Raw genomic sequence first — 27,988 nt, forward strand, 5'->3', positions numbered from 1 at the left:
GAGTGGAGATATATATATATATATAAATATATATAAAACTGATTCACTTTGCTGTACACCTGAAACTAACATAATATTGTAAATCAACTACACTCCAATAAAAATAAAAGTAAAATAAAATTAAAGTTAAAACAAATCATACAACTGAGTGGTATCAAAGGAAACAAGAAATGCCATTTAGTTGTACATCTAAACTTATTTCACACACACAAAATAAACTTACTTCCTTATAAAAATTCACCACTTAAAATAATTAGTACCTTAAAAGACATGAAATTATCCCAAGTTAATGAGTGTTCTTTTCTCAGGTCTTAGCCTCTAGGACACATACAGTAGAGACGGCTCACTGACTGTCCAGCAGTAACCCAGGCGCCTCCAAAATCCTGCACAGCCAGGACGGCTGGTCGAGCGCTCAGAATGGCCGACATTTCACAGCCCCTTTCGCATGACTCTCATTCGAAGTTCCCATCAATAAAACGTGAGCCAGAGGAATGACTTTGCCTTCTGCAACAAAACTTTTCTTCTGAGAAGCACACATTCTTTCTCCCCCATCTCCTTCCCACTCTGGCTGGACAGAGGTCTCCAAAACCCTAAGAGACGGCAGAGCCATAGGGTGAAAGCAGCTGGGGCCCCTAAGCCTACACACATAAAGCCACCCTTCTTACCAAGAACACCCACACTGGACTACTAAATGAGAAAGCAAATACCTTGCTCTCTTCAAAGTCACAGACATTGTGAGAATTAGGTGTTAAGCAGCTCCCCCTGCTCTAACAGACAGCATGCATGGGAGAGCAGGCTTCATTCTAGTATTTTATTCTCCACCAGTACTTTAAACTTACTTTCTCTTCTATCATCCTGGCCAACCCATTTACTCATGGGGGAGGTGGTGGTTTTCTCCTTTTTAACACTACTTGGTCATGTGATGGGGCACAAATTTAAATTGTGTACATTTCCTCTCTGCATAAAAGACAGCCTCTTCCTTTTCTGAAGAACATTAATGGGGAGGTGGCTAATACCTTTCTATTATCACAAGTGGACAAACGCTGCATTACAAAGTTAAGAGAACAGAGATTTACTATTTCAAATTATTCAATAGTATTCAATTGAAGAAATGAAGATAATTTTTAAAGAAGATAATTTAAAGTATCAAAGTAGCAGGGAATTGAGAGGTTATAGGAACTAAATTCTTATCTTTTATAGTTGAATGTTGATAAATCAAGAACTCTGCTTTTGCAAGAATAAACTGGTGCAGCCACTTTTAAAACCTCTTTCGCAATATGGCTACCTTCCAACTCAGTTAATTCTACCCCAAGGATTTTACCCTAGTATGTACAGATGTGCAGCCAAAGGCCAAGAATCTTAAAAGCTGTACTATTTGTAATTGCCCCCAATGAAATCAACCCAAATTTCTATCAACAGAAGAATGGCTGCATTGTAGTGTGTTCATACCATCCACCAAAGAGAACCAAGTACTGCTAGATGCAACAACAGGGATGCGTCTCACAGAAAACATGCTACAGGAAACCGTTTACATATAAGGTTCCCAAACAGGAAAGCCAGTCATTGGCGCTAGAAATCAAGGCAGTGTTGACCGCTGACTGCAGGGGCTTCTGAGGCGCTCAGTAACAGCTAGATGGAGTAACACAGATGTTCACTTGGCGAAAATTCGTTAAGGCTAAGCTTTTACAATGTGTATACTTTTCTGAATGTATGTTTTACCTCAATAAGGTTTATTTTGAAAGCTTCAATTTACATATTAAACAGGAATCAGAAAAGCAATACAAGTCTAATCTCTCTCCCCAGAGGAAAATATTTCTGTTTAGGGTGAGGGTTCCAATTTCTCCACATCTTCATCAATACTTGTTATTGTCTGTCATTTTGATTACAGCCATGGTATTTGGTGTGACGGTATCTCACCTAATGACTAGTGATGTTGAGAACCTTTTCATATGCTTATTGACCATTTGTATACCTCTTCTGGAAAAACATTTATCCAGCTCCTTTGCCCATTTTTTAATTTGGGTTATTTGTTATTTTATAATTGAGTTATAAGAGTTCTTCATACACACCTAGATACAAGTCTCCTATCATATGTATGATTTGCAAATATTTTCTCTTATTGCTGTCCTTCATTCTCCCAATTTTGGAGAAAACTCACAGTATATTCATCAACCTATTTCAAAATGTCATAGGAAATTTAACTAAAAGTTACTCTGGAATTCAGATTAAAAGCATATAGGTCAATTATGACTACCACAGACAGGAAAAAAAAAAAAGTTTAGAAAGGCCAAAATGTTCAACTAACTCAAATTAACAGCTGGTGGCACCGAGCATAAATAAGGATATTAAATTAATCTGTATAGTGCACAGCCATTACATCTCATGTTATCCTTCTAATATTATTTCATCATTCCCTATTTTTAGTTAACACTATCTTTTTGTCTTTCCAGATACTCCTTTCACCTCTACACTCCTGTCACACATATTATGTTATCACTTATTTGGTATGTCCATGCTCCTAGATAATGGCAACTTATGTATAAAAGGTGCTCAAGTACCACCTAAGTGGAAAACACAGGGGTCAAATGGCTACTGAAAACAAACCATGGGAAGCGTCTAAGTGCTACCACACTAGTTTGAGAAAATATCACTATTACTATTTTGTCATTAGAAGCAAGACAGTATTACATTTCCATTCTCTCCTGTACAATTAATTTTGATTTACTCTTAACATTTGCTAATGAAAGACACTCTGGCTCTATAAAATTTTGGTTTATGAATAAGTCCAGTTCCAGCTTGATTATCTTGATTATTAACAGTGTACAAGTACTCTTGATACAGCAGGCCCCAACTTTTCCTACTTGAGGTTCTGCACTGGACCATTTGATATGAAGCAAATTCTTAGGGCCAATAAGTTCATTTAAATTGTAAATGATTTCTCAGTCTTCATCTCCTTAAGCACAGAATTCTATATCACACAGCCTACTCTGCCCTTTCTGACAACCATTCTGGACATCTTTGCTTGGAGCAGCAACAGCTAACACTTATTCAGCAAATACTACAGCCAGGCACTATGGTATGCACTTTCTGTACTCCCTAATTTAATCCTCACAACTATGCTGAGACAGTTACCATTATTATCTCTGCTTTACACATGCGCAAACTGTGGCATGGTAATGTTAAGTATCCTGCCAAAGTTAAAGTGAAAGTGAAGTTGCCCAGTCATCTCCGACCCTTTGCAACCCTGTGGACTGTAGCCCACCAGGCTCCTCCGTCCATGGGATTCTCCAGGCAAGAATACTGGAGTGGGTCACCATTTCATCCTGCCAAAGGTCATAGTAAATTGCAGGGCAAAGATCTGAACCCTGGCCATCTAACTTGAGTCCATGCTCTTAACCACAGCAACATACTGCTTTCTGACGAGCCTATGTGTACTGTACAAGCATCCACGCCCTGCCTGACCTTCTAGTAAATATACAGCAGTCTATTTAACAATGGGGAGAGATGCTCCCAAAGTTTACATATAAAAAGAAATTACAAAACAGCATGTACCATGTATTATGTATATATACATACACACGTAGAAAGCACTGGGAGGAAATACATCTAGAAACAGATGGTTTGGGGAATTCCCTGCGGTCCAATGGTTAGGACCTACACTTTCACTGCTGAGTGCTTGGGTTCAATCCCTGGTCGGGGAACAAAGATGTCCTGGGCCACATGGCATGGCCCAATAATAATAATAATAAAAGTTTAAAACTTTCACTTGGGACTTCCCTGGTGGTCCAATGCTAAGACTCCACGCTCCCAAAGCAGGGGGCCCCGGGTTCAAGCCCTGGTCAGGGGACTAGATTCCACATGCCACAACTAAGAGTTTGCCTGTAGCAACTAAAGATCCTGCATTATGCAACTAACAGACATGGCAAAGCCAAGTAAATAAATAAAAACTTAAAAAAACCACCCACAACAACTTTCACTTCTGCTCCTTCAAATATTGTTGAAGTTAAAGAACCATATTTCTTTGGCTTATTTTGTTTCAATGTTTTTAATGATGGCTGTTCTTTTACTAAGACCAGTCTGAAGGAAAAACAAAAAAGCTAACACCCACATTCGCTTCCTAATTATTTCAAGTACCATCTGCTCAAACCAGCTTGAATGCCTTCGGCCAGTGCCAGGCACGTGCTGAGTGCAGACACTTGGTCCTGGCCGGTCCTGCCCATGAGGGTTGGGTGGCCGCAGGAGGCGCAGGAGGAAAAGGCTGCATGCACAGATGCATTTCCTCACCCCTGGCAGAAATCTTGAGCTCACCTCTGGTCCCCAGAGTCTTGAGAAACTTCTCAAGTAGGTAACGGGAACCTTCAGAACTTACAAGCCCCAATAGAGAGGTGGGCCTCACTATTTCCAGACAAGGAAAATGAGACTCAGTGAGTCTTGCCCAAGATCATCTTCAGGTCAGTAAAAGGGGATGGGAAAACTCAAAACCAGGTCTGTCAAACTCAAGAGCCTATGTTCTCACCATCACACTGCTCCCCTCCCTTTACACATAAGCCTTGGAAAATAAAAGTTCAAAGTCAAACATGCAGTTACAAAAGAAATCTAAGACATTAAGCATCTTAAAAAAAAATCTAGCATGCTAGATATACCAGCATGAATTTAGGAAAACACTGGGAAAGGGCTGGAATTTTTAGTAGTAACTAACTCTGGGATTTAGGGAGGCGAGACAATACTAATTTGGGGGTAGAGATATCTTTAAATACTTTCAAGTGATTGTATTTAAGACACTGAGAGGTTTTCCTAAAACTTTTTTGTCTTAGGATTAAACTAAATTATCTCTAAAAATATCTTCAACCCTATGTTTCTAATAATTTCGTCTAGGAGTCATCCACTACGAAGAAGGAACGTGAAGACAGAGCACACGCCTGCCTGGCCACAAGGTGAGGAAAGAAGCCACAGACACCAGGCACTTCCCACTCTCAGCATGGCCGAGACACGCCTTCTTTGGTTTTGAAAATACAAACCTCTTTCCTAAGTTTCCTGTATTTTGAAAGGCTTTTTCCAAATACAAATTTTTACAAACAAATCTATTATAAAACTTCCATTTTCATATGTGGTTTTTTTTTTTTTTATACTATTTCTTTAAACGGATGGAGTTGGTAGATTCATGCACTTTTGAAATTAGAAAAGTGGCAGGAGATCTAAATAGACATTTCTCCAAAGACATACAAATAGCTAAAAGGCACACAAAAAGATGCTCAACATGGTTAATTGTCAGAGAAATGCAAATCAAAACCACAATGAGGTATCATCACACACCAGTCAGAATGGTCATCATCCAAAAGTCTACGAAAAATAAATGCTGGAGAGGGTATGGAGAAAAGGGAACCCTCTTGCATGGATTATGGGAATGTAAATTGATACAGCCACTATGGAGATTCCTTAAAAAACTAGGAATAAAACTACCATATGACCCAACAATCCCACTCTTGGGGATATACCTTGAGGAAACCGTAACTGAAAGAGACACGTGTACCCCAACATTCACTGCAGCACTATTTACAATAGCTAGGACATGGAAGCAGCCTAGATGTCCATCTGCAGATGAATAAAGAAGTCGAATATTACACAGCCATAAAAAGAAATGCATTTGAATCCGTTTTAATGAGGTGTGAGAACCTAGGGCCAACTATACAGAATGAAGTTAAGTCAGAGAGAAACAAGTACCAATTTAATGCATATATATAGAATCTAGAAAGATGGTACTGATGAAGCTATCTGCAGGGCAGGAATAGAGATGCAGACATAGAGAACACACTTGTGGACACAGTGGGGGAAGGAGAGGGTGGGACGAAAAGAAAGAACAGCACCAAAACACACACATCGCCATATGTAAAAGAGACAGCCGGTGGGAACTTGCTAGATGACCAGGGAGCTCAGACGCGGTGTTCTGTGACAACCTAGAGCTTTCTCAGAAAACTCAGAAGCTAATTTATTTTTTTTAAAGAAGAGGAAAATCAATTTACTAAATATTAATTGGAAACTTCAGACTAGCCAGAAGACAATATTCATAGGGCTTCAAATGACTCAGAGATCCAATTTTCAAGGATTTCGGAATAATCCGATTACAGTTAAAGAAAATGCCCAACATATGAAAACATGTTCAACCTGGATTTCCCTGGTGGTCCAGTGGTTAAGACTCTGCATTTCCACTGTAGGGGGCATGAGTTTGATCCCTGGTCAGGGAACTAAGATCCCATACACTGTGTGGCAAGGCCAAAAGAAAAAAAAAAAAGTTCAACCTCATTCATAATTAAAAGAAATACAAATGAAAATAGAAATCAAAGGAATACTGACCAGATTTAAAAGGATGATTTAAAACAAACAAAACTTCATGTGGGCAAACAGGCTGCCCCAGTATAGTCCTGGGAAGTCTATCTTGGTAGCATATTGGTTTTGCAGAGGTATTCAGCAGTTATTTCTGAATGTCTGAATGCACATTCACTTTCACCAGTGAGTCCACTGAAGTTTATTCCACAGATATTCTCACTCATGGGCAAAGGCTACTCAACACACCACCACTTGTTGCTACGCACAGGAACCAGATGGTCTACCGATGCAGAACTGGGTAAATTAATAATAGTCATCCATACAAGGTAAAAGGAGGCAGTTATTCAAGAGACTAAGGCAGTGCCATGTCAATAAGGACCAATCTCCAAGGTGTAATTAAGGGAAAAAAAGCATTTGGTCCTGGATGGACATGTGAGTATAAAAACATATTCATACAGAAGCCAGTAAATGTAGGAAACTTTTCTATAAAGTTATCTCCCAAACTATGTGCTAGACATTTAAATCGCTCACCATGCCCAGTATTATAAGAAGTATTATAAAAAGCAATACTGTTTATTTTCACTATTCCACCACACCCCAGGCTCAGAGTCCGAAGACTGTAGGAGTTTGTCTTGAGTCATTTCATATCATCTTCTCCCTTCACCCTGCTTGATAGACCTCTGGGTTTGTCCCCCCAAATCTTTACACTACATTATAGAAAGAAATTGGAATTGGATTACGGGGCGGGGGGGGGGGGGGAGGATCTACTAAGCATGAATTTTTGCAGCCATTCTGATTTATCTCCTTCTTAAAACAATTCTGAAAATTGAAACAACTCATTTAAACTTGGCCTCAATTTTAAAGTACAGCTAGACCAGTCACTTCACCAGTTTAAAAAAAAAGGTTCATCATGGATAGTTAACTCTTCCCAAGTAGAATCAGTTTGAGATACCTGGAATACACAAAAGAGTGTTAACAGTGTATATAAGGCTAAGTTCTCAGTGGAGGGAGGAAGGAAGGAAAAAAAAACCTAACATTTACTACTTGCTAAGTGCTGGACATTTAAAATACACTAGTTTAGCCTTACAATTCTAAGATAGTGACAGTATTACTTCATTATACAGATAAAGTAGGGAGCAAAGTAAGAAGTGAGGGAAGAAGCAGCCGTGATTTGAGACCTACATGTACAGAGCCTGGAATGGAGGTAGTGTTTCTACAGGAAATGTCCTAAAGAATCACATCTAAAGTTAAGAAACATAAAGAACACCCAAACGCCCATCGATGGATGAACTAATAAAATAAAATATGGTAAAGGCATACCTGATTTTATTATGCTTTGCAGATATTGCACTTTTTACAAACTGAAGGTTTGTGGCAACTCTGCGTTGTCAGATGATTAGCGTTTTTTTCACAATAACGTATTTAAAGTATGTACATATTTTTTTTTAAGACATAATGCTACTGCACACTTAACAGACTACAGAGCACAAAGAATCATAGTAAACAACCATACGCACTGGGAAACCAAAAAATTCGTCTGACTCACCTCACTGTATTATTTGCTTCACTGCAGTGGTTTGGACTAGAACCTGCACTATCTTCAAGGCGCGCTTGCATCTGACATTAGGATATTATTTAACCTTAAAAAGATCATTCTGACACATGCTGCAACATGGATGAACCTTGAATAAGACATTATGTTAAACGAAAAAAGTCAAACAAAAGAATGTAGTCTGATTTCACTTACATGTTATCTGGAGTAGTCAAATTCATTAAGCAAGGAAACAAAACAGTGGCTTCCAGGAGGAGAGGGAATGGAGTCAGAGGTTCAGTTTGGGAAGATGAAAAAGTGGTATAGCTTGCACAACACTGTTAATGTCTTAATGCTAATGAACTGTACGCCTAAAAATGACCAAGTTTATGTTATGTATATTTTACCCCACACACATGAACAAAGAATCATGGTAAATCATGATTTCAAATGTTCAAAAACCTAACTTTATACTGGTCATCAAGAATTAATATAAACATATTCCAGTTGCTTGGATTACTGAATTGCTCTATTAGCAAGACAAAGCAATTGAGTTAGTGATAATTGGGATGCCACACTCCTCACAAGTCTTAGAGAAAGGCCCATGAAAAATAAGCCTATTCTCTTCTGACAAAATAAACAACAAAAAGCAGATGCCACTTCTGATAAAACTGGAGGGCGGTGGTTCCAGTCTGTGGACCCTTCCAGGGAGTCTGCAAGCTAAAAAACTATTTTCATAATAATACTAAAATGGCATTTGTCTTTTTTGGTGTTGACATCTGTACTGATGGTACAGAAACAATAATGAGTAACACTGCTGGCTCCTTAGAATAAATCAAGGCAGCAGCACCAAACTACACTAGGAGTCATGGGTTTTGTCCTGCATCTTGATGTACCGGCGGTGGGGGCGGGGATGACTACTCTTTTACCTAACAATAATTTCTTTTAAAGACAGCTCACCACTGTTTATTCAGACTTGGGTATTTGGCAGGTATATTTTCTCCGATATATATGACCAGAGTCTGTCACTTAAAGGCAAACAACTGACAGTATTTGTTGCCAAAGATAAAATTTGAGTTTTCAAGCAAAATTCAGAATTTTTGAAAACTATCTGCCACTGGAAGCTTCCAAATACTTAAAGACTTTTCTGATGAATTCTGTGATTTTGATATTGTAAAAAGTGTGATAACATTTGGAATATCAACACAATCCAGTAAACCAGTATTTTCTAAATGACTAATAGATGATACCACAAAATGATGCATGAGAAAAAACATCCATTCAAAGTGCAAAGTAGACCCATAGTTTTAAAACAGTAAAAAAAGTTACATAAGATTTCAGAACCCACACTGGCACCTAACCTTCAAGAACTATTGCTTGCTGAGTTTTGGTGTAGTATCAAAGAATTCCCACAATTATCTAAAAAGGCTATTAAAATACTCCTCCCTGTTCCAACTACAAATGTGTGTGAGGCTAGATTGTCTTCACACACTTCAACTAAAATGGCATGTTTCCACAGATGGAATGCACAAGCAGATCTGAGAATTTAGCTATCTCCTACTAAGCCAATCATTAAAGAAATCTGCAAAAATGTAAAGCAATGCCATTCTTCTCAATTTTTATTCTGGAAAACAAGCTACTTTTAACTTTTAAAACAACACTATTTATAATGTTAAATGTGTGGAATGCAGTTTCTTCCTCCTACTATTCATGACCTTGTAGAATTCTCCTCCTTCCCCTTGAGTGTGAGCTGGACCTACTGCCTGGCTTCCAATGCAGAGAGAATTTGGCAAACATGAGGTTGTCACTTCTCTGGTTATGTGACAAAAGACTGCAGCTTCCTTCTCTTTTGTGCTGGTGCTCTGTCTTGCTTCATTCGATGAAGTCAACAGCCATGCTGTGAGATGCCTAAGGAAAGGCCCTGGTGGCAAGGAAGCAAGGGAGGCCTCCAGCCAGCAGCTCATGAGGAACTGAGGCCCTGGTCCACCAACCCGCAAAGCACTGGATCCTGCCCACACCACATGAATGTGAGCTTGGAAGTGGATCCTGCCCACTCAAGCCTTCAGATGACTGCAGCCCATGAGGCCCTGAAGCACAGGACGCAGTGAAGTCACTTTCAGACTCCTGAATCGTAAATGTTGTGTCAGGTGCTAAGTTTGGGGACAATACGTTATACAGGAGGAACGGATAACTAGTACAAGGCCAGTTGATTTTTTAAGTGAATAATAATTTAAAATTGTTTCAATTTGTAAACATGGGAATCATTATGATATATAACCCACATAAACAAAAGCTTCTTGGGGTTTTCAATAATTTTTGAGTATGCAATAAAGCCCTAAAACCAAAAAGCTTGAGAACTGCCACCCTGGCCATGGTGGAGCAGGGACAGAGAGATGAGAGGCCAGCTCAGTGAAAGCAGAGTCTGAGACAGCTCCTGAACCCAGCAGATCCATCTCTAGGGAACATGCCCTGGGATTGGGTGGGAGGACCACGCCTAACAAATCAGCCCCTTTCCCTTTTGGTTAGGGCACTACAGTACCAACACTATAATCCACACGGGTGGGTGAGGGAGACTTGGTATAAGCCATTTGCCCTTGGCCTTTCTTTGTTGTTACAGTTCATTCGGAAGCCTCTCCAACAGTACTTGATATACTTCTTCACTGAATCCTCAAAATTATCGTAAAGGGTGGTATCTTAGCTCCTGGACCAGGAATTGAACCTGGGGCCCTGGAAGTGAGGGTGCCGAGTCCTAACCACTGGGCCACCAGGGAAATCCCGAGGAGTTGTCCCAACTTGTAACTTTAGGCAGCAAAAGGCTCCAGAATGATTGTCACAGCATGTAAAGAACAGGGGCATTAATGAGGTAAATGAGAAGAAAAGAGGGGCAAACCAGTGCTGAAGTTAAGGCACAGGCACCTGATTTCTCCTACTGGTAAAGAAGCCAAGAAGGGGTCAGTGTTACTATCTATAGTGGTCGGTGCTAACATCTTAAACTGTGCAGATCATCTGCCTTTTAATCCAAGAATGATGGCATTCAATTTCACATTTAACTTCTATAGCCATTTCTTTATTAAAACGAAGGGTGCTGGACTCTATGACTTGCAAAATCACTTCTAGCTCTAAAAGTGTAATTCAGCGATTAACAGCAATCTGAGAGATACCTATGTCAGCCTAAACACCTAAGCAGCAGAAGGATCAGGAAATGAGATTTTAATATATAAAGCCGCTGAAATGTGCTTGGGCCTAATCTATTTTGCAAAGGGACAGGGGCTGGGCCACACATTTAACATCTTCAAGCCACAGACTCCTGAGAGGTAGAGTGGACCTCTCCTTTTATGAGTTACCTCAATGCAGCATCCCTGTCCTGACTTCATGACATCATCCTTCACCAGCTCCATGTGGACCAATCATGATTCACCTTTGAAACACCAAACCTTCTCTTTTTTCCTTTGGCCTTCTCTTTGTCTTATCCGACTTAAACCCGACTCGTTCAGCTCTTTGTTAACACTACATTGTGTAGACTTTGGCAGGATCTCTCTCTAAACCCTCTCCTTTTCAATTCAGCCAAATTAAACTTGGAGGTGCTTTTACAGGGAGTCACACTGTAATACATCTCCTAAATCAAACATCTTAAGGTCAACTTAGGGCATAACAGGATGAAACAAAAGCTGTAAGACTCACAACTCCCCTGGTTCTTGGATTACTATAGCTTCCCTATACCCTCAAAGACCCAACCCCACCCTTCCTAATTTGTTTTCATTTAGCAAAATCTATTACTCATTTTTACATTATGAGAAACGCTGGGCTGGAAGAAGCACAAGCTGGAATCAAGATTCCCGGGAGAAATATCAATAACCTCAGATATGCAGATGACACCACCCTTATGGCAGAAAGTGAAGAACAACTAATAAGCCTCTTGATGAAAGTGAAAGAGGAGAGTGAAAAAGTTGGCTTAAAGCTCAACATTCAGAAAACTAAGATCATGGCATCTCGTCCTGTCACTTCATGGCAAATAGATGGGGAAACAGTGGCAACAGTGGCTGACTTTATTTTTGGGGGCTCCAAAATCACTGCGGATGGTGAGTGCAGCCATGAAATTAAAGGACGCTTTACTCCTTGGAAGGAAAGTTATGACCAACCTACACAGCATATTAAAAAGCAGATACATTACTTTGTCAACAAAGGTCCATCTAGTCAAGGCTATGGGTTTTCCAGTAGTCATGTATGGATGTGAGAGTTGGACTATAAAGAAGGCTGAGCACCAAAGAATTGATGCTTTTGAACTGTGGTGTTGGAGAAGACTGTTGAGAGTCCCTTGGACTGCAAGGAGATCCAACTAGTCCATCCTAAAGGAGATCAGTCCTGGGTGTTCATTGGAAAGACTGATATTGAAGCTGAAACTCCAATGCTTTGGCCACCTGATGCGAAGAGCTGACTCATTTGAAAAGACCCTGATGCTGGGAAAGATTGAGGGCAGGAGGAGAAGGGGACGACAGAGGATGAGATGGTTGGATGGCATCACCGACTCAATGGACATGAGTTTGGTTAAACTCCGGGAGTTGGTGATGGACAGGGAGGCCTGGTGTGCTGCAGTTCATGGGGTCGCAGAGTCGGACACGACTGAGCGACTGAACTGATTACTCATTTTACCTACTACCTAGTTTTACTCACATTCAGTGAAGAGCACATTTTTATTTACTATCCTCAAGAAATGTGTTTAGAAAGCACAAGACACATAGAATATGGCTAATGGCTTCGGAGCCCAAAAAGCCTGGCCTTTGAATATACCACTTAAGCACCTGCTGTGTGGCCACGGGAGGTCAACCTCTGTTTCCTGATCTATAAACTAGAGATGTACAGGACCTACCTTCTAGAGCTGTGAGAAGATTACAGTGAATATATATTGCTACCTTGCAACAGAACTGTTTAAAATAATATTTGAATAAAGATGCACTTGCAAATTATGCAAAATGCCTACGTTCTTTTTTTTAAAATATTTATTTATTTATTTGGCTGCACTGGGTTTTGGCTGCGGCAGGCAGTAACTTCCCTGCAGCATGTGGGAGCTCAGCTCCCTGATCAGGGATCGAACCCGAACCCTGGTCCCCTGCGTTGGGAGCATGGAGTTTCAGCCACTGGACCACCAGGGAAGTCCCCATTCTCACTTTTTTTTTTTTTTTCATTCTCACTTTTAATATGACCCACATGTCAATCTAAAACATCCTAAATGAAACGTGCTTCCAAGCTACTGGCACATCTTCCTCATCAAACCATTCTACTTTGTTCTGAGTAGGGAAAGAAGAAAAATGAAAAAGTGGTAGCTTAGCAATATTATTCATGGCAGACTACAGAGTAGGAAGTGGTGGGTAATGAGGGTTGTCCTGGGGATTTGGAAATGTAATGCAGAATGCAAATCAGTACCCTGAATGATAAATGTTAATAAAATTATGTCAACAGGACAACACTGGTGATTTTATATATGTTTCCTTCAAGTAAGAACATTTAAGAGAATTTCAACTAGGAAATAGACTGAATCATAAAAACATACTAGTGAAAAAAATTACTCAAAGTTCAAACTCTTAAAGGGTCACTTGACTTATTTTATCCTCTTCTAGAAATGCCCTGCTTGGGAAAATTCTAAACATAGATAATTCTCAATGGTGGTGAATATTATATTAAATCTGTATACCACTTTGCACACTTTAAATACTGTCACATCTATTATAATAACTAAAAGTTACTGATAATCATGTTAGAACCAAACAAAAGCTGCGGGGAGGGAGAGGCACAGGGATTTCTTTGGGATATTAGGTTAAAACTCCCTGGGTAAGCAGAATCTGTCCATGCAGTCAAGTACGTCGGTTGCATTATCGATTACACAATTATATACCAGCTCTATGCCAACGTCACCAACTCTGAGCTCTGTTATTTAATAAGAGTAAGGTTTTCTGGTGGTTGTTTTGTTTTAACACCCAGGGCTACCATCTATTCTGCAGAGGTAAGGAGATAATAGAATGCAAATACATTCTAAGTGTTTAGCGCAATGCAGGAAACGGTGAGTTCCTTTCCTTTGAAACACAACTCTGAAAAGTGTAAAATTGAACAGCATATCTACTGAAAAGAAAACTATTACAGTGACTCCTGTGAAGCATTCCACACAAAGGTAAATCACATGCACCCTGTTTTACAGAATCTGGATTTGGCATGTACATTCCTAAACAAAACTTCTCTAGTCAAGACCAATATAAATGACACAAAATAACATACACAACACCTTCCATAACATCATAAATGACTGTGACATACATATTATGATCTACAAAGGTGGCATGTGCTGTGTCTGGTCTCCCTTTTTACTGCTTTGCTTGTTTGCTTCTCTATGAAAATAAAATTTACCAAAGCTTGCTGATAGAATTAGATGACAATGTTGTAAACAGAAGATCACTTTGAATGGCACCCCACTCCAGTACTCTTGCCCGGAAAATCCCATGGGCAGAGGAACCTGGTGGGCTGCGGTCCATGGGGTCGCTCGGACACGACTGAGCAAATTCACTTTCACTTTTCACTTTCATGCATTGGAGAAGGAAATGGCAACCCACTCCAGTGTTCTTGCCTGGAGAATCCCAGGGACGGGGAGCCTGGTGGGCTGCCGTCTATGGAGTCGCACAGAGTCGGACACGACTAAAGCGACTTAGCAGCAGCAGCAATCTCTGTGCTAGGAGAGTGGAAATTCATCATCAAGTTTGCAAATGGGGAGAAAAACAAGATAATCAAATGGTTTCTTTCTATCCCATACTCTTGCCCCACCCTGACCTGATTTTTGCTCATTAAGTCGATCACAGAGAGATTCTGGGAAGAGGGAAGAATACAAAGGTTGGAAGATAGATTTGGGATTCCGAGGTGGCTCAGTGGGTAAAGAATCTGCCTGCAATGCAGGAGACCTGGGTTCAAGCCCTGGGTCAAGAAGATCCCCTGGAGGAGGGCATGGCAACCCACTCCAATATTCTTGCCTGAGAAACCCCATGGACAGAGGAGCCTGGCGGGTTACCGTGCATGGGGGGCAAAGAGTCCAACAGGACTGAAGCGACTGAGCGCTGAGAACACGCAAGACAGATTTACAGAATAACACCCTGAAAGCAACAGAAACTGCTCTTTCATATATGCTCCCCTCCAAACCAAGTAAAATTCAAACATGCCTGGCACTGTGCTGAACATGTCACATCAACGCTTATGCTTCACAACAATCCTATGCATTAGGGATTAGCATCAGCCCCCTTTACAGATGATGCAATTGAGACTTGGAACGATTGCAAAACCTGCTCAAGGCTATAAAGCTACAGAGCTAATAATTGGGAAGAGCCACGAGTCTTGACTTCAAATCCATACTATTTGCCCAGTGTTGTTTGTTATTCAGTTGCTAAGTCGTGTCCAACTCTGTGACCCCATGGACTGTAGGCCATCAGGCTCCTCTGTCTATGGGGTTTTCCAGGCAAGAATGCTAGAGTGGCTTGCCATTTCCTTCTCCGGAGGATCTTCCCAACCCAGGGATCTTCCCAACCCAGGGATCTAATTTGTGTCTCCTGCACAGCAGGCGGATTCTTTACCACTGAGCCACCTGGGAAGCCCATTTGCCCACTACCACCTACTTATTACTGTAGTGTAGATCCATGGGGTTGCAAAGAGTCAGACAAGACTTAGAGACTTAGCGACTAAGCAGCAACATGATGAAAGGATACTGGGTTCCAGACTCAGCTTCACCCCTTGGGCTAATTCCGTGACCTTGCTGAGCAATTTGTCATCTATAAATGAAGATTATGACAGCTGCTCAGCCTTCTCCATAGCATGAGTGATGCTGACAGAGTTAATGTAGGTGCAAATATGCCATAAATACTACAGGTCACCACATAAATGTAAGATTTCATTAATTTGAGCACAGATCCCATATACCTTTATCCTTCCTATGGGACCTAAAAATAAGTTTGCTGCTGCTGCTACTGCTGCTAAGTCACTTCAGTCATGTCCGACTCTGTGTGACCCCATAGACGGCAGCCCACCAGGCTCCCCTGTCCCTGGGATTCTCCAGGCAAGAACACTGGAGTGGGTTGCCATTTCCTTCTCCAGTGCATGAAAGTGAAAAGTGAAAGTGAAGTCGCTCAGTTGTGTCCGACTCTTAGCGACCCCATGGACTGCAGTCTACCAGGCTCCTCCATCCATGGGATTCTCCAGGCAAGAGTACTGGAGTTGGGTGCCATTGCCTTCTCCTAAAAATAAGTTTAAAAGTAGTTAAATAATTTTTAACACTCCAAGCAAAAATCTAGGGGGAAAAAAATCAACCTTAAGACATTCTAAGAAATGGCAAAAGAATAGAGACAGTAAAAAGATCAGTGGTGGCCAGTGGTTTGGGGGAAGAGAGGACGGGATGGAGGTTTTAGAGTAGTAAAACTCTTCAGCATGATATCTGTAATGGTGTATATATGTCATTATACATGTGTCAAAACTCTTAGAAGGTACAGCACCAACAATGAACCCTAATGTAAACTATGGACTTTAGTTAGTAGGAAGGTTATCAATATTGATTCATCAACTGTAACAAATGTACCACATGTTGCAAGATATAAATAATAGGGCAAAGGGATACCCTGTGAACTCCATAATTTACATTCAATTTTTGGTAAACCTAAAACTGCTAAAAAAAAAAAAAAAAGCCTATTAATTTTTGAAAACTCGCCTCAAAGGGTCATTACTTCTTGGTCCTTTAAAATGCTAGTTGGTTAAATCTCAGTTCCTAATTCAGACTTTTTATCCTTTTGCTAAGGGCATAAAAAGGAACTCATGTCCTCAATTACAGCAGCTTTTCATTGGAGTCCTCCTCTGGGGGACCTACGAAATCAAACACTGAGATTGGCTCCCCACCCTCAGAGAATAAGTGAGGTGTCCAAAGTGACAGTGTTGAATCCCTAGAGTTACTTCAGTCCACAGCTTCTTTTTCAGTCCTGCAAGCACTGGATCTTTCTTTTTGAGTACAAAGAGAAAGAAAGGTAATTGAGAAGTAGTGACACTCTCATGCAGAGACGTGAAAACACCTAACCTTAGAAACAGGCCCCCAAAAGCTAATTCTTGACATTCTGCACAGAGGGAAAACCAACCTTTGTTCTTTTTCAAGTTCACGAGTCGCATTAGAAAAATATTATTTCGTAATTTCCTAAAGGAGTGATCTTTATGAGTATTCAAATGCATAATTAATTAACATTAAACAGCCCCAAGTGATCAAGCAGGACGTCCAACAAGTTGAACGTTTCAATCTGTTCACCGGCAAAGAACAAGACGGAGATTCCACCTTTCCAGTCCGTTTCCCTGCACTTCTCTCTTCCTGGGCCCTGAAAGCCCTGTACCCCGTTCGTTGTGCAATCTTTTTCGAACTCCACCCACTGACTCCAGAACAAGTAGAATTCTCCCATTCTGAAGGTCTTGATTTTCCTGTATCCAGGGAGACACTGAAAACTCCTTGATGTGAGTCAAGTAAGGCAAGGGGAACGGTCCAGCGCAACTCCCAGATTAAGAGAGACCAAAGGCCAATGTAGGGGAAGCGCTCCGCTGTCCGCTCACCGGGTGGGGGGGGGTCAATAAAGTAAGAAAAGGGGGAGAAATATAGGGGGAAGGAGGGCTGCATTGGGAAGACCGGCTATCCGCGATGTTCCTCCCAAGTCTGCGGGACCCAGGTCCTCCAGCATCTTCTCCCCACCGCCCGCCCCACGTGCAGCCATGCCCCTAGCACCGGGACACTGGCCCCAGGGCCTGGGTCCCGGGGGCCGAGCGGCCGCGCTCGCCAGCCGGCGCAGTGGCGCTGGAGAAGGGGGGCTCAGCGCAGCCCCGGATCCCGCGCCGTTATCTTACTGCGCAACAGCCTTGCCCGCGCCGCTGGGACGCACCCGGCAGCGCGCCCCACGCACCTGCCGGGCGCGAGGGCGAGTCCGTGACCCCCGGGAGCCCCTCGACGGTGGTGCCCAGCGCTAGGAGCACGGGAAGCACGCGGAGGGCGGGGGTTGGGAGAGGGGACACCTGGTGTCCGGGGTCCCGCGACGCCGGCCGCACGTGGCTGTCACACCTGGCGCGCCCCCGCCAAGCACCCCTTCCCCCTCTCACCAGGGTGCGCCCCCTGCCCTCTCTCCCGCCTCCGCCGCGCGCCTCCAGTCCCCAACCATCAGACCTCCCACCCCACCCATCCTGGTTTCACTCTGCCCACCTGCTCCCACTGTCGTCACCCCCGGGACCGGAGAGGGCCGGATGTTCGCCCCATGGCTAAAAGGTAACCCGAGAGAGTGAAGAGGTGGACCCCGCAACAGCTAGCCCCAGCATTTCCCCGGCCCGGCAACAAGGCGGGCAGCCCCCACACTGACCTTCTGCCGCGGGCTGCGTCGCCGTCCACCCCGTCCGGCCTCAACTGCCTCCTCGGCGCCGCCGCCTCTTCCCCGCGCAGCCTCCTCTACCCGCGTCGCCATGAGGTGACGGCAGCAGCCAAACAAACGGCCCGACAAGGGGCACGGAACCTCTCGGGCCTCGCGCCCCGCCCCTGAACCCCTCCGCCAATCGCCGCATGCAGGGCTCCCACGTGACCGGAGGAGGTTGGCCCCCGAGGGGACAGGACGAGATGGGGGTAGGGAGCACTGAAGCAGGGGCTGGGCTTCTGCAGGGCCGAAGGGCGAACCGAGGCCGCGCGAGTCTGCGCGAAGGGAGAAAGGGACTCTGGAGCGGACTACAAGTCCCAGCAGGCAGCGCGGCCACGACTCGCAGACGCGGACCAGGATTGAAGCGTAATGCGGCGTTGCGAAGTGCGGGAGAGTAGCCACTGTGCTGTGTGTGCAGCCTCCTGGGATTTGTAGTTTCCTAGGAGCGATGTACCAGTATCTTTATTATTCTACGGGAAAAGTTCAGAAATATTTCAGTGTTTGGGAAGGAGCGGGATCGGGGACACATTGTTGTGTTTTTGTTTTGGTTGCTCTTTTCCGGAACTGAGGCCAAATGATTGGAGGATGAGAGAAAATACTTCGTGACTTTCAAGGCAGGAGAGTTGTAATGGCTTTCAGAATTTGCGGTTTCTGGCTCGGACACCTGTCCCGAGTCCTGCCCCTCCACCAGAGCTTTCAGCACCGCCTACCGATCCCGAGCTCCTGCGCAATGGGGGCTGCGTCATATTCGCCTTGGCTGAACCGCCCTAGCTTCTAGCACAGTTCTCCATCCACCCTTAGTTGGCGCTTAATACACATTGAACGTACTCCGCTTTTTCCGCCAGTCGTTTCGTTACTGAATTTTTTTTTTAGCAAACTCGGTTTGCTGAGTCCGTTTTCTTTCTTGATGAAATTGGGGCAGGGATGGAGTTTTTCTCAGGAGTACTCCTTATTTATATCTGATGGAACCAGATGTCTAGTGACCAAGCTTCTTGATAGTCACAGACTGTCATGAAATCCTAAATTGTTGCCTTAAATAATTCATTATGAAAATTTGTGTAAATCGTATGCTATTTTTTATGAGAGAATACAAAGCAGTGGTTGCAGGCCCCAACGATTTAATAACTTACATGAGAATAAATTTCAATATTGGGGGAATTCCTTCTATTAATTTTAATTATTTCTGTGAATTTTGGGGAAAGTACCATTATTTTACTTCACAGGCAGAACACCTCAGTCCAGCTTTGACATTTCAAAACTAGAACAACAGATAATTAACCTAGACTCTATATAAAAATGCCTAGAGTATATAAAGCTGATGGCTTCAGCCACTATTCCTCACCTTCTGAAAAGCAAAAGTCCCACCCAGATGCAGAATAATCTATTGGTAATGCTGCTTCTGACTGACCTGGGGAATTGAGTGTTAAAACAGACTGCAGTTAATTTATGGTACAGGAGAACACCATGCAGCTACTAACAACGATAAACATTTTTTATTTTTATTTTTTATAATCATTTTTTAAATTGACCTAGAAAATCTACATAGCACAGTAAGCTTTAAAAAAATCCATTTTTTATAGAATTGCCTGTATGTTTATAAAGAGATGTTTAGAAGGACATTAATCAAAATGTTAATAATGTTTTTCCCTGGGAGGTGAAACTTGGGAGTATTTTTACTTCATGATTTTCTGTATTGTTTGAAAATACAATATTGAAAAGGCTAGCTTAAAACTCAACATTCAAAAATCTGAGACCATGGCATCTGGTCCTGTCACTTCATGGCAAATAGATGGGGAAACAATGAAAACAGTGACAGACTTTATTTTCTGGGACTCCAAAATCACTGCAGATGGTGACTGCAGCCATGCAATTAAAAGATGCTTGCTCTTTGGAAGAAAAGCTATGACCAACCTAGACAGCATTCTAAAAAGCAGAGACATTACTTTGCCAACAAAGGTCCGTCTAGTCAAGGCTATGGTTTTTCCAGTAGTCGTGTATGGATGTGAGAGTTGGACTGTAAAAAAAGCTGATTGCTGAAGAATTGATGCTTTTGGTGTTGGAGAAGACTCTTGAGAGTCCCTTGGACAGCAAGGAGATCCAACCAGTCCATCCTAAAGGAAATCAGTCCTGAATATTCATTGGAAGAGCTGATGCTGAAGCTGAAACTCCAATACTTTGGCCACCTGATGTGGAGAATTGACTCATTAGGAAAGACCCTGATGCTGGGAAAGATTGAAGGCGGGAGGAGGAGGGGACGACAGAGGATGAGATGGCTCGATGGCATCACCGACTCAATGGACATGAGTTTGGGTAAACTCCCGGAGTTGATGATGGACAGGGAGGCCTGGCGTGCTGCGGTTCATGGGGTCACAGAGTCAGACACGACTGAATGACTGAATTGAACTGATATATGGAACAAAAAAAAAATCAATAGTTATCTTTATTAAGAAAACAAAAGGACTATACAAGTGACCTCAAGTCCTAAGAGGAATGAAAAATAGTTCATTGTATTTGTTTTAGTTGGTGGTGGTGGTTAGTCGCTAAGTCGAGTCTGACTTTTGCAGTTCCATGGACTGTAGCCTGCCAGGCTCCTCTGTCCATGGGATTCTCCAGGCAAGAATACCAGAGTGGGTTACCATTTTCTTCTCCAGAGGATCTTCCCGACCCAGAAATTGAATCCAGGTCTCCTGAATTGCAGGCAGAGTCTTTACCCACTGAGCTATGAGGGAAGCCCTTTGTTTTAGTTATATACATTCTTATTTCAAAGGTATTTGGAAGGCTTGTAAACATACACACGATATGCCATGACGTACATATGTGTGTGAAGATACAGATATATGTCATATCATTCATTTATATACAAATAGGGGGAGAAAGAAATGAGAAAAAAGTGAAAATGATAAAAGGATTGAGAAAAATAAGATGAAGTCATGGGTGAGTTGATTACATGAAATATATGCCTTGTCCACAAGCTAGAGGTAAGCCAAATTTTTATTTTGAGCTTCTTGACAGCTGAGAAAAGAGGGAAACACAATTTACAGAGTGAGTCACAACATAAAAAAATAAAAGCAAACTGGGTGCTCAAGGTAAACATAGCTATTTTGGCTCCAGTGAGAAATATGAATTTCAGAGGTCTGCTTCTTATAATGTCCTTAATGGAGGTGGTAGCGTTTTAAAAATCTGTCCACAAGTTCCTTAATGCCCCTCTCTTCAAGGTGGAGTCTACCAAAAGAAAAAAAGAAAAAGGTGGAGTCTGATTCCTCTATTCTTGCAAGTGGGCCATGCTTAGTGATCCATTTCTAAGGAAAACAACTTAGCAGAAGGGAGAGAGAAAGAATAGTTTCTGCCTGGCTCTCTGGGTCTCAGATGACTCTCTTCTTCCTTGGGGCAGACTAACCTGATTTTTTATAGACCCCTTCTTTGTTTACAATTTTATCTTAAATACTTTCAAAGAGATTACTGTCAAGCCTGAACCCAAGCTCTGTAAAGCACTATCCTCTGCTGAAATCATTGTTGAGTTACGTTTTCAGTCTTCAAGAGCTATCATTTCAATAAAACAAACAAACAAACAAACAAAAAAAAAAGAGCTATCGTTTCTTTTTTCCAAGTCTTTAAAAGGCATCCCACGTTCTGTCTGCATTACATATTCTTACGTTTTTGCTCAAGGACTTATTGTTTTGGTTAAGAAGTGTTCCTGCCAGAAAGGTGAAGGTACAAGAAAAACAGCTCCTCACCAGTAGGGGGTATTCTCCCCCCCTCCTCCCTAAAGGCTATGCATTTACCTAAATATGGGCTCACTTATTTAGATGCTTCCCTTCTCTCAGACAATAAAGAATGTGCCTGCAATGCAGGAGACCTGGGTTCGACCCCTGGGCAGGGAAGATCCCCTGGAGAAGGGAATGGCTACCCACGCCAGTGGGGCTTCCCCAGTGGCTCAGCAGTAAAGAATCTGCCTGCAATGCAGGAGACATAGGGTCAATCACTGAGTCAGGAAGATCTCCTGGAGGAGGGCATGGCAACCCACTCCAGTATTCTTGCATGGAGAATTCCATGGACAGAGAGGATCCTGGGGGGTCCCACTCTCCAGTATAAGGGGCTTGGATTTTTTTGTTTTGTTTTTTGGCTTGCAGGATCTCTGTTCCCCTGCCAGGGGTTGAACCTGGGCCCCAGCAGTGAAAGCCTAGAATCATAACTAACCACTAGGGAACTCCCTTGAGTTGTTTCCTTTTAGGGCCTGTTGAATGGACTCCCCCCAGCCAAGTGGTAAATGAAGTGAAGGCAGGGGCTGTGCTCATGAAACTCCTATATTCTCAGCACCCAGGAGAATGCCAGGCTCAGAGAAAGCCCTCAATACGTACTTTTTGAGAAAAAGAGCCTCTGAATGGTGAAAATGCACTGACCACTTGGTTTTCTGAATCTATACAGATGAGGGCCAAACCTCCGATTGCCCATGTGATATCCTTTCTTGCGACCTCTCAGAGAGTTTCCTATACTGAAAAGACCTCAGGCAGCCACAGGACCAAGATCATCCCAGGGTAAACTTAGTGGCAACAGAAAGTGTTCATTCATCAGTTAAACATTTACCAAGCACCTACTACATTCTACTACATTGCATAAATGCTCAGTCGCTAAGTCTTGTTCAACTCTTTGCAACCCCATGCACTGTAGCCCGCCAGGTTCTTCTGTCCATGGGATTTCCTGGGCAAGAATACTGGAGTGGGTTGCCATTTCCTTCTCCAGGGGATCTTCCCAGCTCAGGGGTGGAACTTTCATCTCCTGTGTCTCCTGCACTGGCAGGTGGATTCTTTACCACTGAATCACCTGGGAAGCCCACCTACTGCATTCTGAGCCCTTAATTAGACACCAGGCATATCACAGTTTAGAATAAGGGCTCTCAGGCCAACAATGGAGAGTGATAACAAACAGTAAAATAATTCATCTGGAATAATCTATATGGAATAGAATCTTAAAAAAAGTGGATATATGTATATGTAAACTGATGCAATGTACAGCACAAACTAACACAACATTGTAAATCAACTGTATTCCAATAAAGAAAATTGAAAAGAAAAACTAGCATAACTCAGAAGATAGAGGTATTATTGCAAAGTAAGATCTTGAGCATATTTTCTACTAGTGAAGGGGAAGTTTAAGGAGGGTTTAAAATGACATCTAAGCCATAGCTTGAAGGATCAACAGGTGTTAAAGTAACCATGCTAATTTGACTTGTCTACCTCAGAGTATTTTCAGAGAAAGGAAAGCTCCTACCAACCTTTAAAATAGCCAAGGGTATTATTTCAACGAAAGAGTCGAATTTCATGTTTCTTGCACACTATTGGGGTTGCAGGTCATGCAAAGGAGTATTTGCCTTTCTGTAGAGCAAAGAGGTGATTGTTTGATTCGATTACCCAATGCTGTCCTTGGGTGCTCACCCTGATTTTAGTCTTTATAGGAATTTGGCCAGTTTCAGCGTTTGCTATACACTTCCACGTTTCTGGCAGACACTGTAAGATTTTAGAAGTGATTATTATGGCCAGCTTGCTCAGGCATACTGATGGCTGGCTGTGGAGGGTACGATTAGATTGGCACATGCTGGGGTGCCAGCTCCAGAAGGATCAGGATACTTCAAATAAAAACTCTTGTCCTGTCTGGAATATTGGGAGAGAGTACATGCATTTGAAAAATTCAAATACATATGTTACATATATAGGCTTCATGAATTTTGTTCTGATTTATTTCCACAAGTCTCAGCCAGAATTACAGACTTTCAAGGAAATGAAAACTATGTATAAAGACAATGATAACTGCCAAGTCACTTCAGTCGTGTCCGACTCTGTGCGACCCCATAGACGGCAGCCCACCAGGCTCCCCCGTCCCTGGGATCCTCCAGGCAAGAACACTGGAGTGGGTTGCAATTTCCTTCTCCAATGCATGAAAGTGAAAAGGGAAAGTGAAGTCGCTCAGTCGTGTCCGACCCTCAGCGACCCCATGGACTGCAGCCTACCAGACTCCTCCGTCCATGGGATTTTCTAGGCAAGAGTACTGGAGTGGGGTGCCATTGCCTTCTCCGAGACAATGGTAAAGACAAATACAAAATACTTGTGAGGTTAGGCGCTATTGAAGGCCTTGATATAAAATGTCCTGGAGAAAATATTTATGACTTGAAATACTATCCTTCTTCATCAGTGTTTTCTAAAGTTGGTCCAAAACCACAGTTTCAAATCCTAGTAAGATGATAAAATGCAGATTCCAGGCCTCCTTCTAAGATTTAATTTGGAGAAGATTGGCATATTTAGAGATATTTGTCTTCCCATCCATGAATGTATTAGTATAGTATATCTTTCTTTTATTTAGATGCTCTTTAATATTTCCTTCTATGGCATATACATCTTTTGTCAGGTTTATTCCTAGCTACCTTATATTTTTTGCATGCTAAGTTGCTTCCGTCATGTCCAACTCTTTGTGGCCCTATGAGCTGTAGCCCACCAGGCTCCTCGATTAAAATAAAAATATTAGAATGAAAGATTTCATTAAGCTAAGATTTCAATAAGCTATAAAGCAAATACAATGAATAACTAACTGTAGTTGATGCATCAATCATGTCCTGTCAAAAGGCAGAAATAAAAATTATTTTCATAGGCAAAGTTTAACATAAAGAATGGTTAACCCATATATTGGAGAGCCGAAAAGGCAAAATGAAAACCCTAAGATAGCAATTGCTAAAAAAACAGCTATGGCCTCTAGAACTGGATGAAAAAAAGAGAGAGAGGTTGGTGTTATTAAGAATGATAAAAACAACAAAGATTTGCTGTATAGCATAGGAAACTATATTCAGTATCTTGTCAGAAACTATAATGGAACAGAATCAGAACAAAGAGAATTTCGGTATATACATATATATGCACAATCAAGCTAGGCTTCAGCAGTATGTGAGCTGAGAACTTCCAGATGTACAAGCTGAAATTAGAAAAGGCAGAGAAACCAGAGACCAAATTGCCAACATCCGTCGGATCATAGAGAAAGCAAGGGAATTGCAGAAAACCATCTACTTCTGCTTCATTGACTGTGCTAAAGCCTTTGTGTGGATCACAACAAACTGGAAAATTCTTAAAGAGATGGGAATACCAGACCACCTGACCTGCATCCTGAGAAACCTGTATGCAGGTCAAGAAGCAACAGTTAGAACTGGACATGGAACAATGGACTGGTTCAAAATTGAGAAAGGAATATGACAATGCTGTATATTGTCACCCTGCTTATTGAACTTATATCCAGAACACATCGTGCGAAATGCTGGGCTGGATGAAGCATAAGCTGGAATCAAGATTGCTGGGAGAAATATCAACAACCTTAGATATGATATGCAGGTGACACCACTCTACTGACAGAAAGTAAAGAGGAACTAAAGAGCCTCTTAATGAAAGTGAAAGAAGAGAGTAAAAACGCTGGCTTAAAACTCAACATTCAAAAAACCAAGATCATGCCATCCAGTCCCATCACTTCATGGCAAATAGATGGGGAAACAATGGAAACAGTGACAGACTACTTTCTTGGGCTCCAAAATCACTGCAGATGGTGACTGCAGCCAGGAAATTAAAAGACGCTTGCTCTTTGGAAGAAAAGCTATGACCAACCCAGACAGCATTCTAAAAAGCAGAGATATTACTTTGCCGACAAAGGTCCATCCAGTCAAGGCTATGGTTTTTCCAGGAGTCATGTATGGATGTGAGAGTTGGACTATAAAGAAAGCTGAGCACCAGAGAATTGATGCTCTTGAACTGTGGTGTTGGAGAAGACTCTTGAGAGTCCCTTGGACTGCAAGGAGATCCAACTAGTCCATCCTAAAGGAGATCAGTCCTGGGTGTTCATTGGAAGGACTGATGTTGAAGCTGAAGCTCCAATACTTTGCCCACCTGATGCAGAGAGACAACTCATTGGAAAAGACCCTGATGCTGGCAAAGATTGAAGGCAGGAGGAGAAGGGGATGACAGAGGATGAGATGGTTGGATGGCATCTCTGACACAATGGATATGAATTTGAGCCAACTCTGGGAGATAGCAAAAGTCAGGGAAACCTGGCATGCTGCGGTCAATGGGATTGCAGTGTTGGACATGACTTAGCGACTGAACACCAACATGCATAACTGAATCACTTTGCTCTACACCTGAAACTAACACAATATTGTAAATCAACTCCACTTCAACAAAAGAAAATAAAAAGAAACAAACGGACAAAAAAGCTGACAAAACTTAGAGGAGGAGCCCAGATGTCTAAAGAGGGGGTGCTGTCAATGCCAGGGTCTTTGAGGACACTGTGGTGAGGTTGGTTTAAGAGAAAAGCTGTAAGAGGGAATCAATGGCAACCACTGAAGGCATTACAACCAGAAGACCACTGCTGAGTTTATGCTTACAGAACCGAGAAACAAGTCCCTTTCTGCTTCAGCCTGCCCTCTAGCACTTCCCAGTGGCAGGGCCTAAGAGGGAACAGTGGGCCAAGGAGAAGGGCAGGGCATGGCAGCTCCAGAGGAAAGCTTCACAACCAGCGCAGTTGCCCAACTTCAGCTCTGGGTGGGCTTTTGTGGTGTCAGCAGCCCGAATGACAGAGGGACCTATTTATAGTGTCATTATCCATGCTAAATTTCTAAAAATAATTTCTTAGTATCATCGGCTATCCGACTCTGATGCTGGGAGGGATTGGGGGCAAGAGGAGAAGGGGACGACAGAGGATGAGATGGCTGGATGGCATCACTGACTGGATGGACGTGAGTCTCAGTGAACTCTGGGAGTTTGTGATGGACAGGGAGGCCTGGTGTGCTGCGATTCATGGGGTCGCAAAGAGTCGGACACGACTGAGCTACTGATCTGATCTGATTTGATCTGATCGGCTATCCAGTTCATTTTCAAATTTACCCTATTGTCTCAAGGCTGTATAGAGTGTAATATATATCTAATAACACATACTATATTTTTAAATTTATTGACGTGAAAGTCACATCATATAGCTACTTTAAATTGAGCAACTCAGTAGCATTGGGTACATTCACAATATTGTGCAACCACCACCTCTATCTAGTTTGAAAACATTTCCATCCCTCCAAAATAAAACCCTTTACCCAGTAAGCAATTTCTCCCCATTCCTCTGCTCCCTCAACTATCAATCTTCCTTCTGTCTGAATATTTGATATAAATGCAATCATGCAATATGTGACCTTTTCTCAGGCTTCTTTCACTCAGCACACTGTATACAAATTTTTATAGGTACATATATATATATATATATAATTTTTAAAGTACCATTAATGTTGGAAAGGCAGCTGGCAGTGACTGTAACACTTTATCATTCCTAATATTATTAAGTTTTCTCTTTATTTTATTTTTTGATCAGTGTTTCATTGAGTCTGATTTTGGTTTATATTCATGCATTCATTTCTACTATCTTTTTTATTCTTTCTAGTTTTTTTGATCTGTAATGAAATTGCCTTATTGATGTTTCATATTGTGAAAGCAATATATATACTACAGATGGCCAAAATGCACATGCAAAGATGATTCACAACACTAATTATTAGATGGATACAAATCAAAACTACAGTGAGGTACTACTTCACCCTGGTCAGAATGGCCATCATCAAAAAATCTACAAACAATAAATGCTGGAGAGGGTGTGGAGAAAAGGGAAACCCTCTACA

At 42.1% G+C, this 27,988-nt stretch overlaps 1 protein-coding gene across 1 annotated transcript in view; it reads right to left on the reverse strand.

Moving 5' to 3' along the window:
• The window catches only part of TXLNG (taxilin gamma), a 44,159-nt gene extending 25,411 nt beyond the window's left edge, over window positions 1-18,748 (reverse strand). The window contains exon 1 of the mRNA XM_061408066.1: window positions 18,253-18,748. Within this exon, the coding sequence (XP_061264050.1) occupies window positions 18,253-18,354 (102 nt within the window). The 5' untranslated portion in view covers window positions 18,355-18,748. The remainder of the gene's footprint in view (window positions 1-18,252) is intronic.
• Window positions 18,749-27,988: the final 9,240 nt, after the last annotated feature.

This window comes from Bos javanicus, chromosome X, assembly GCF_032452875.1.
Source record: "Bos javanicus breed banteng chromosome X, ARS-OSU_banteng_1.0, whole genome shotgun sequence".
NCBI lineage: Eukaryota > Metazoa > Chordata > Mammalia > Artiodactyla > Bovidae > Bos > Bos javanicus.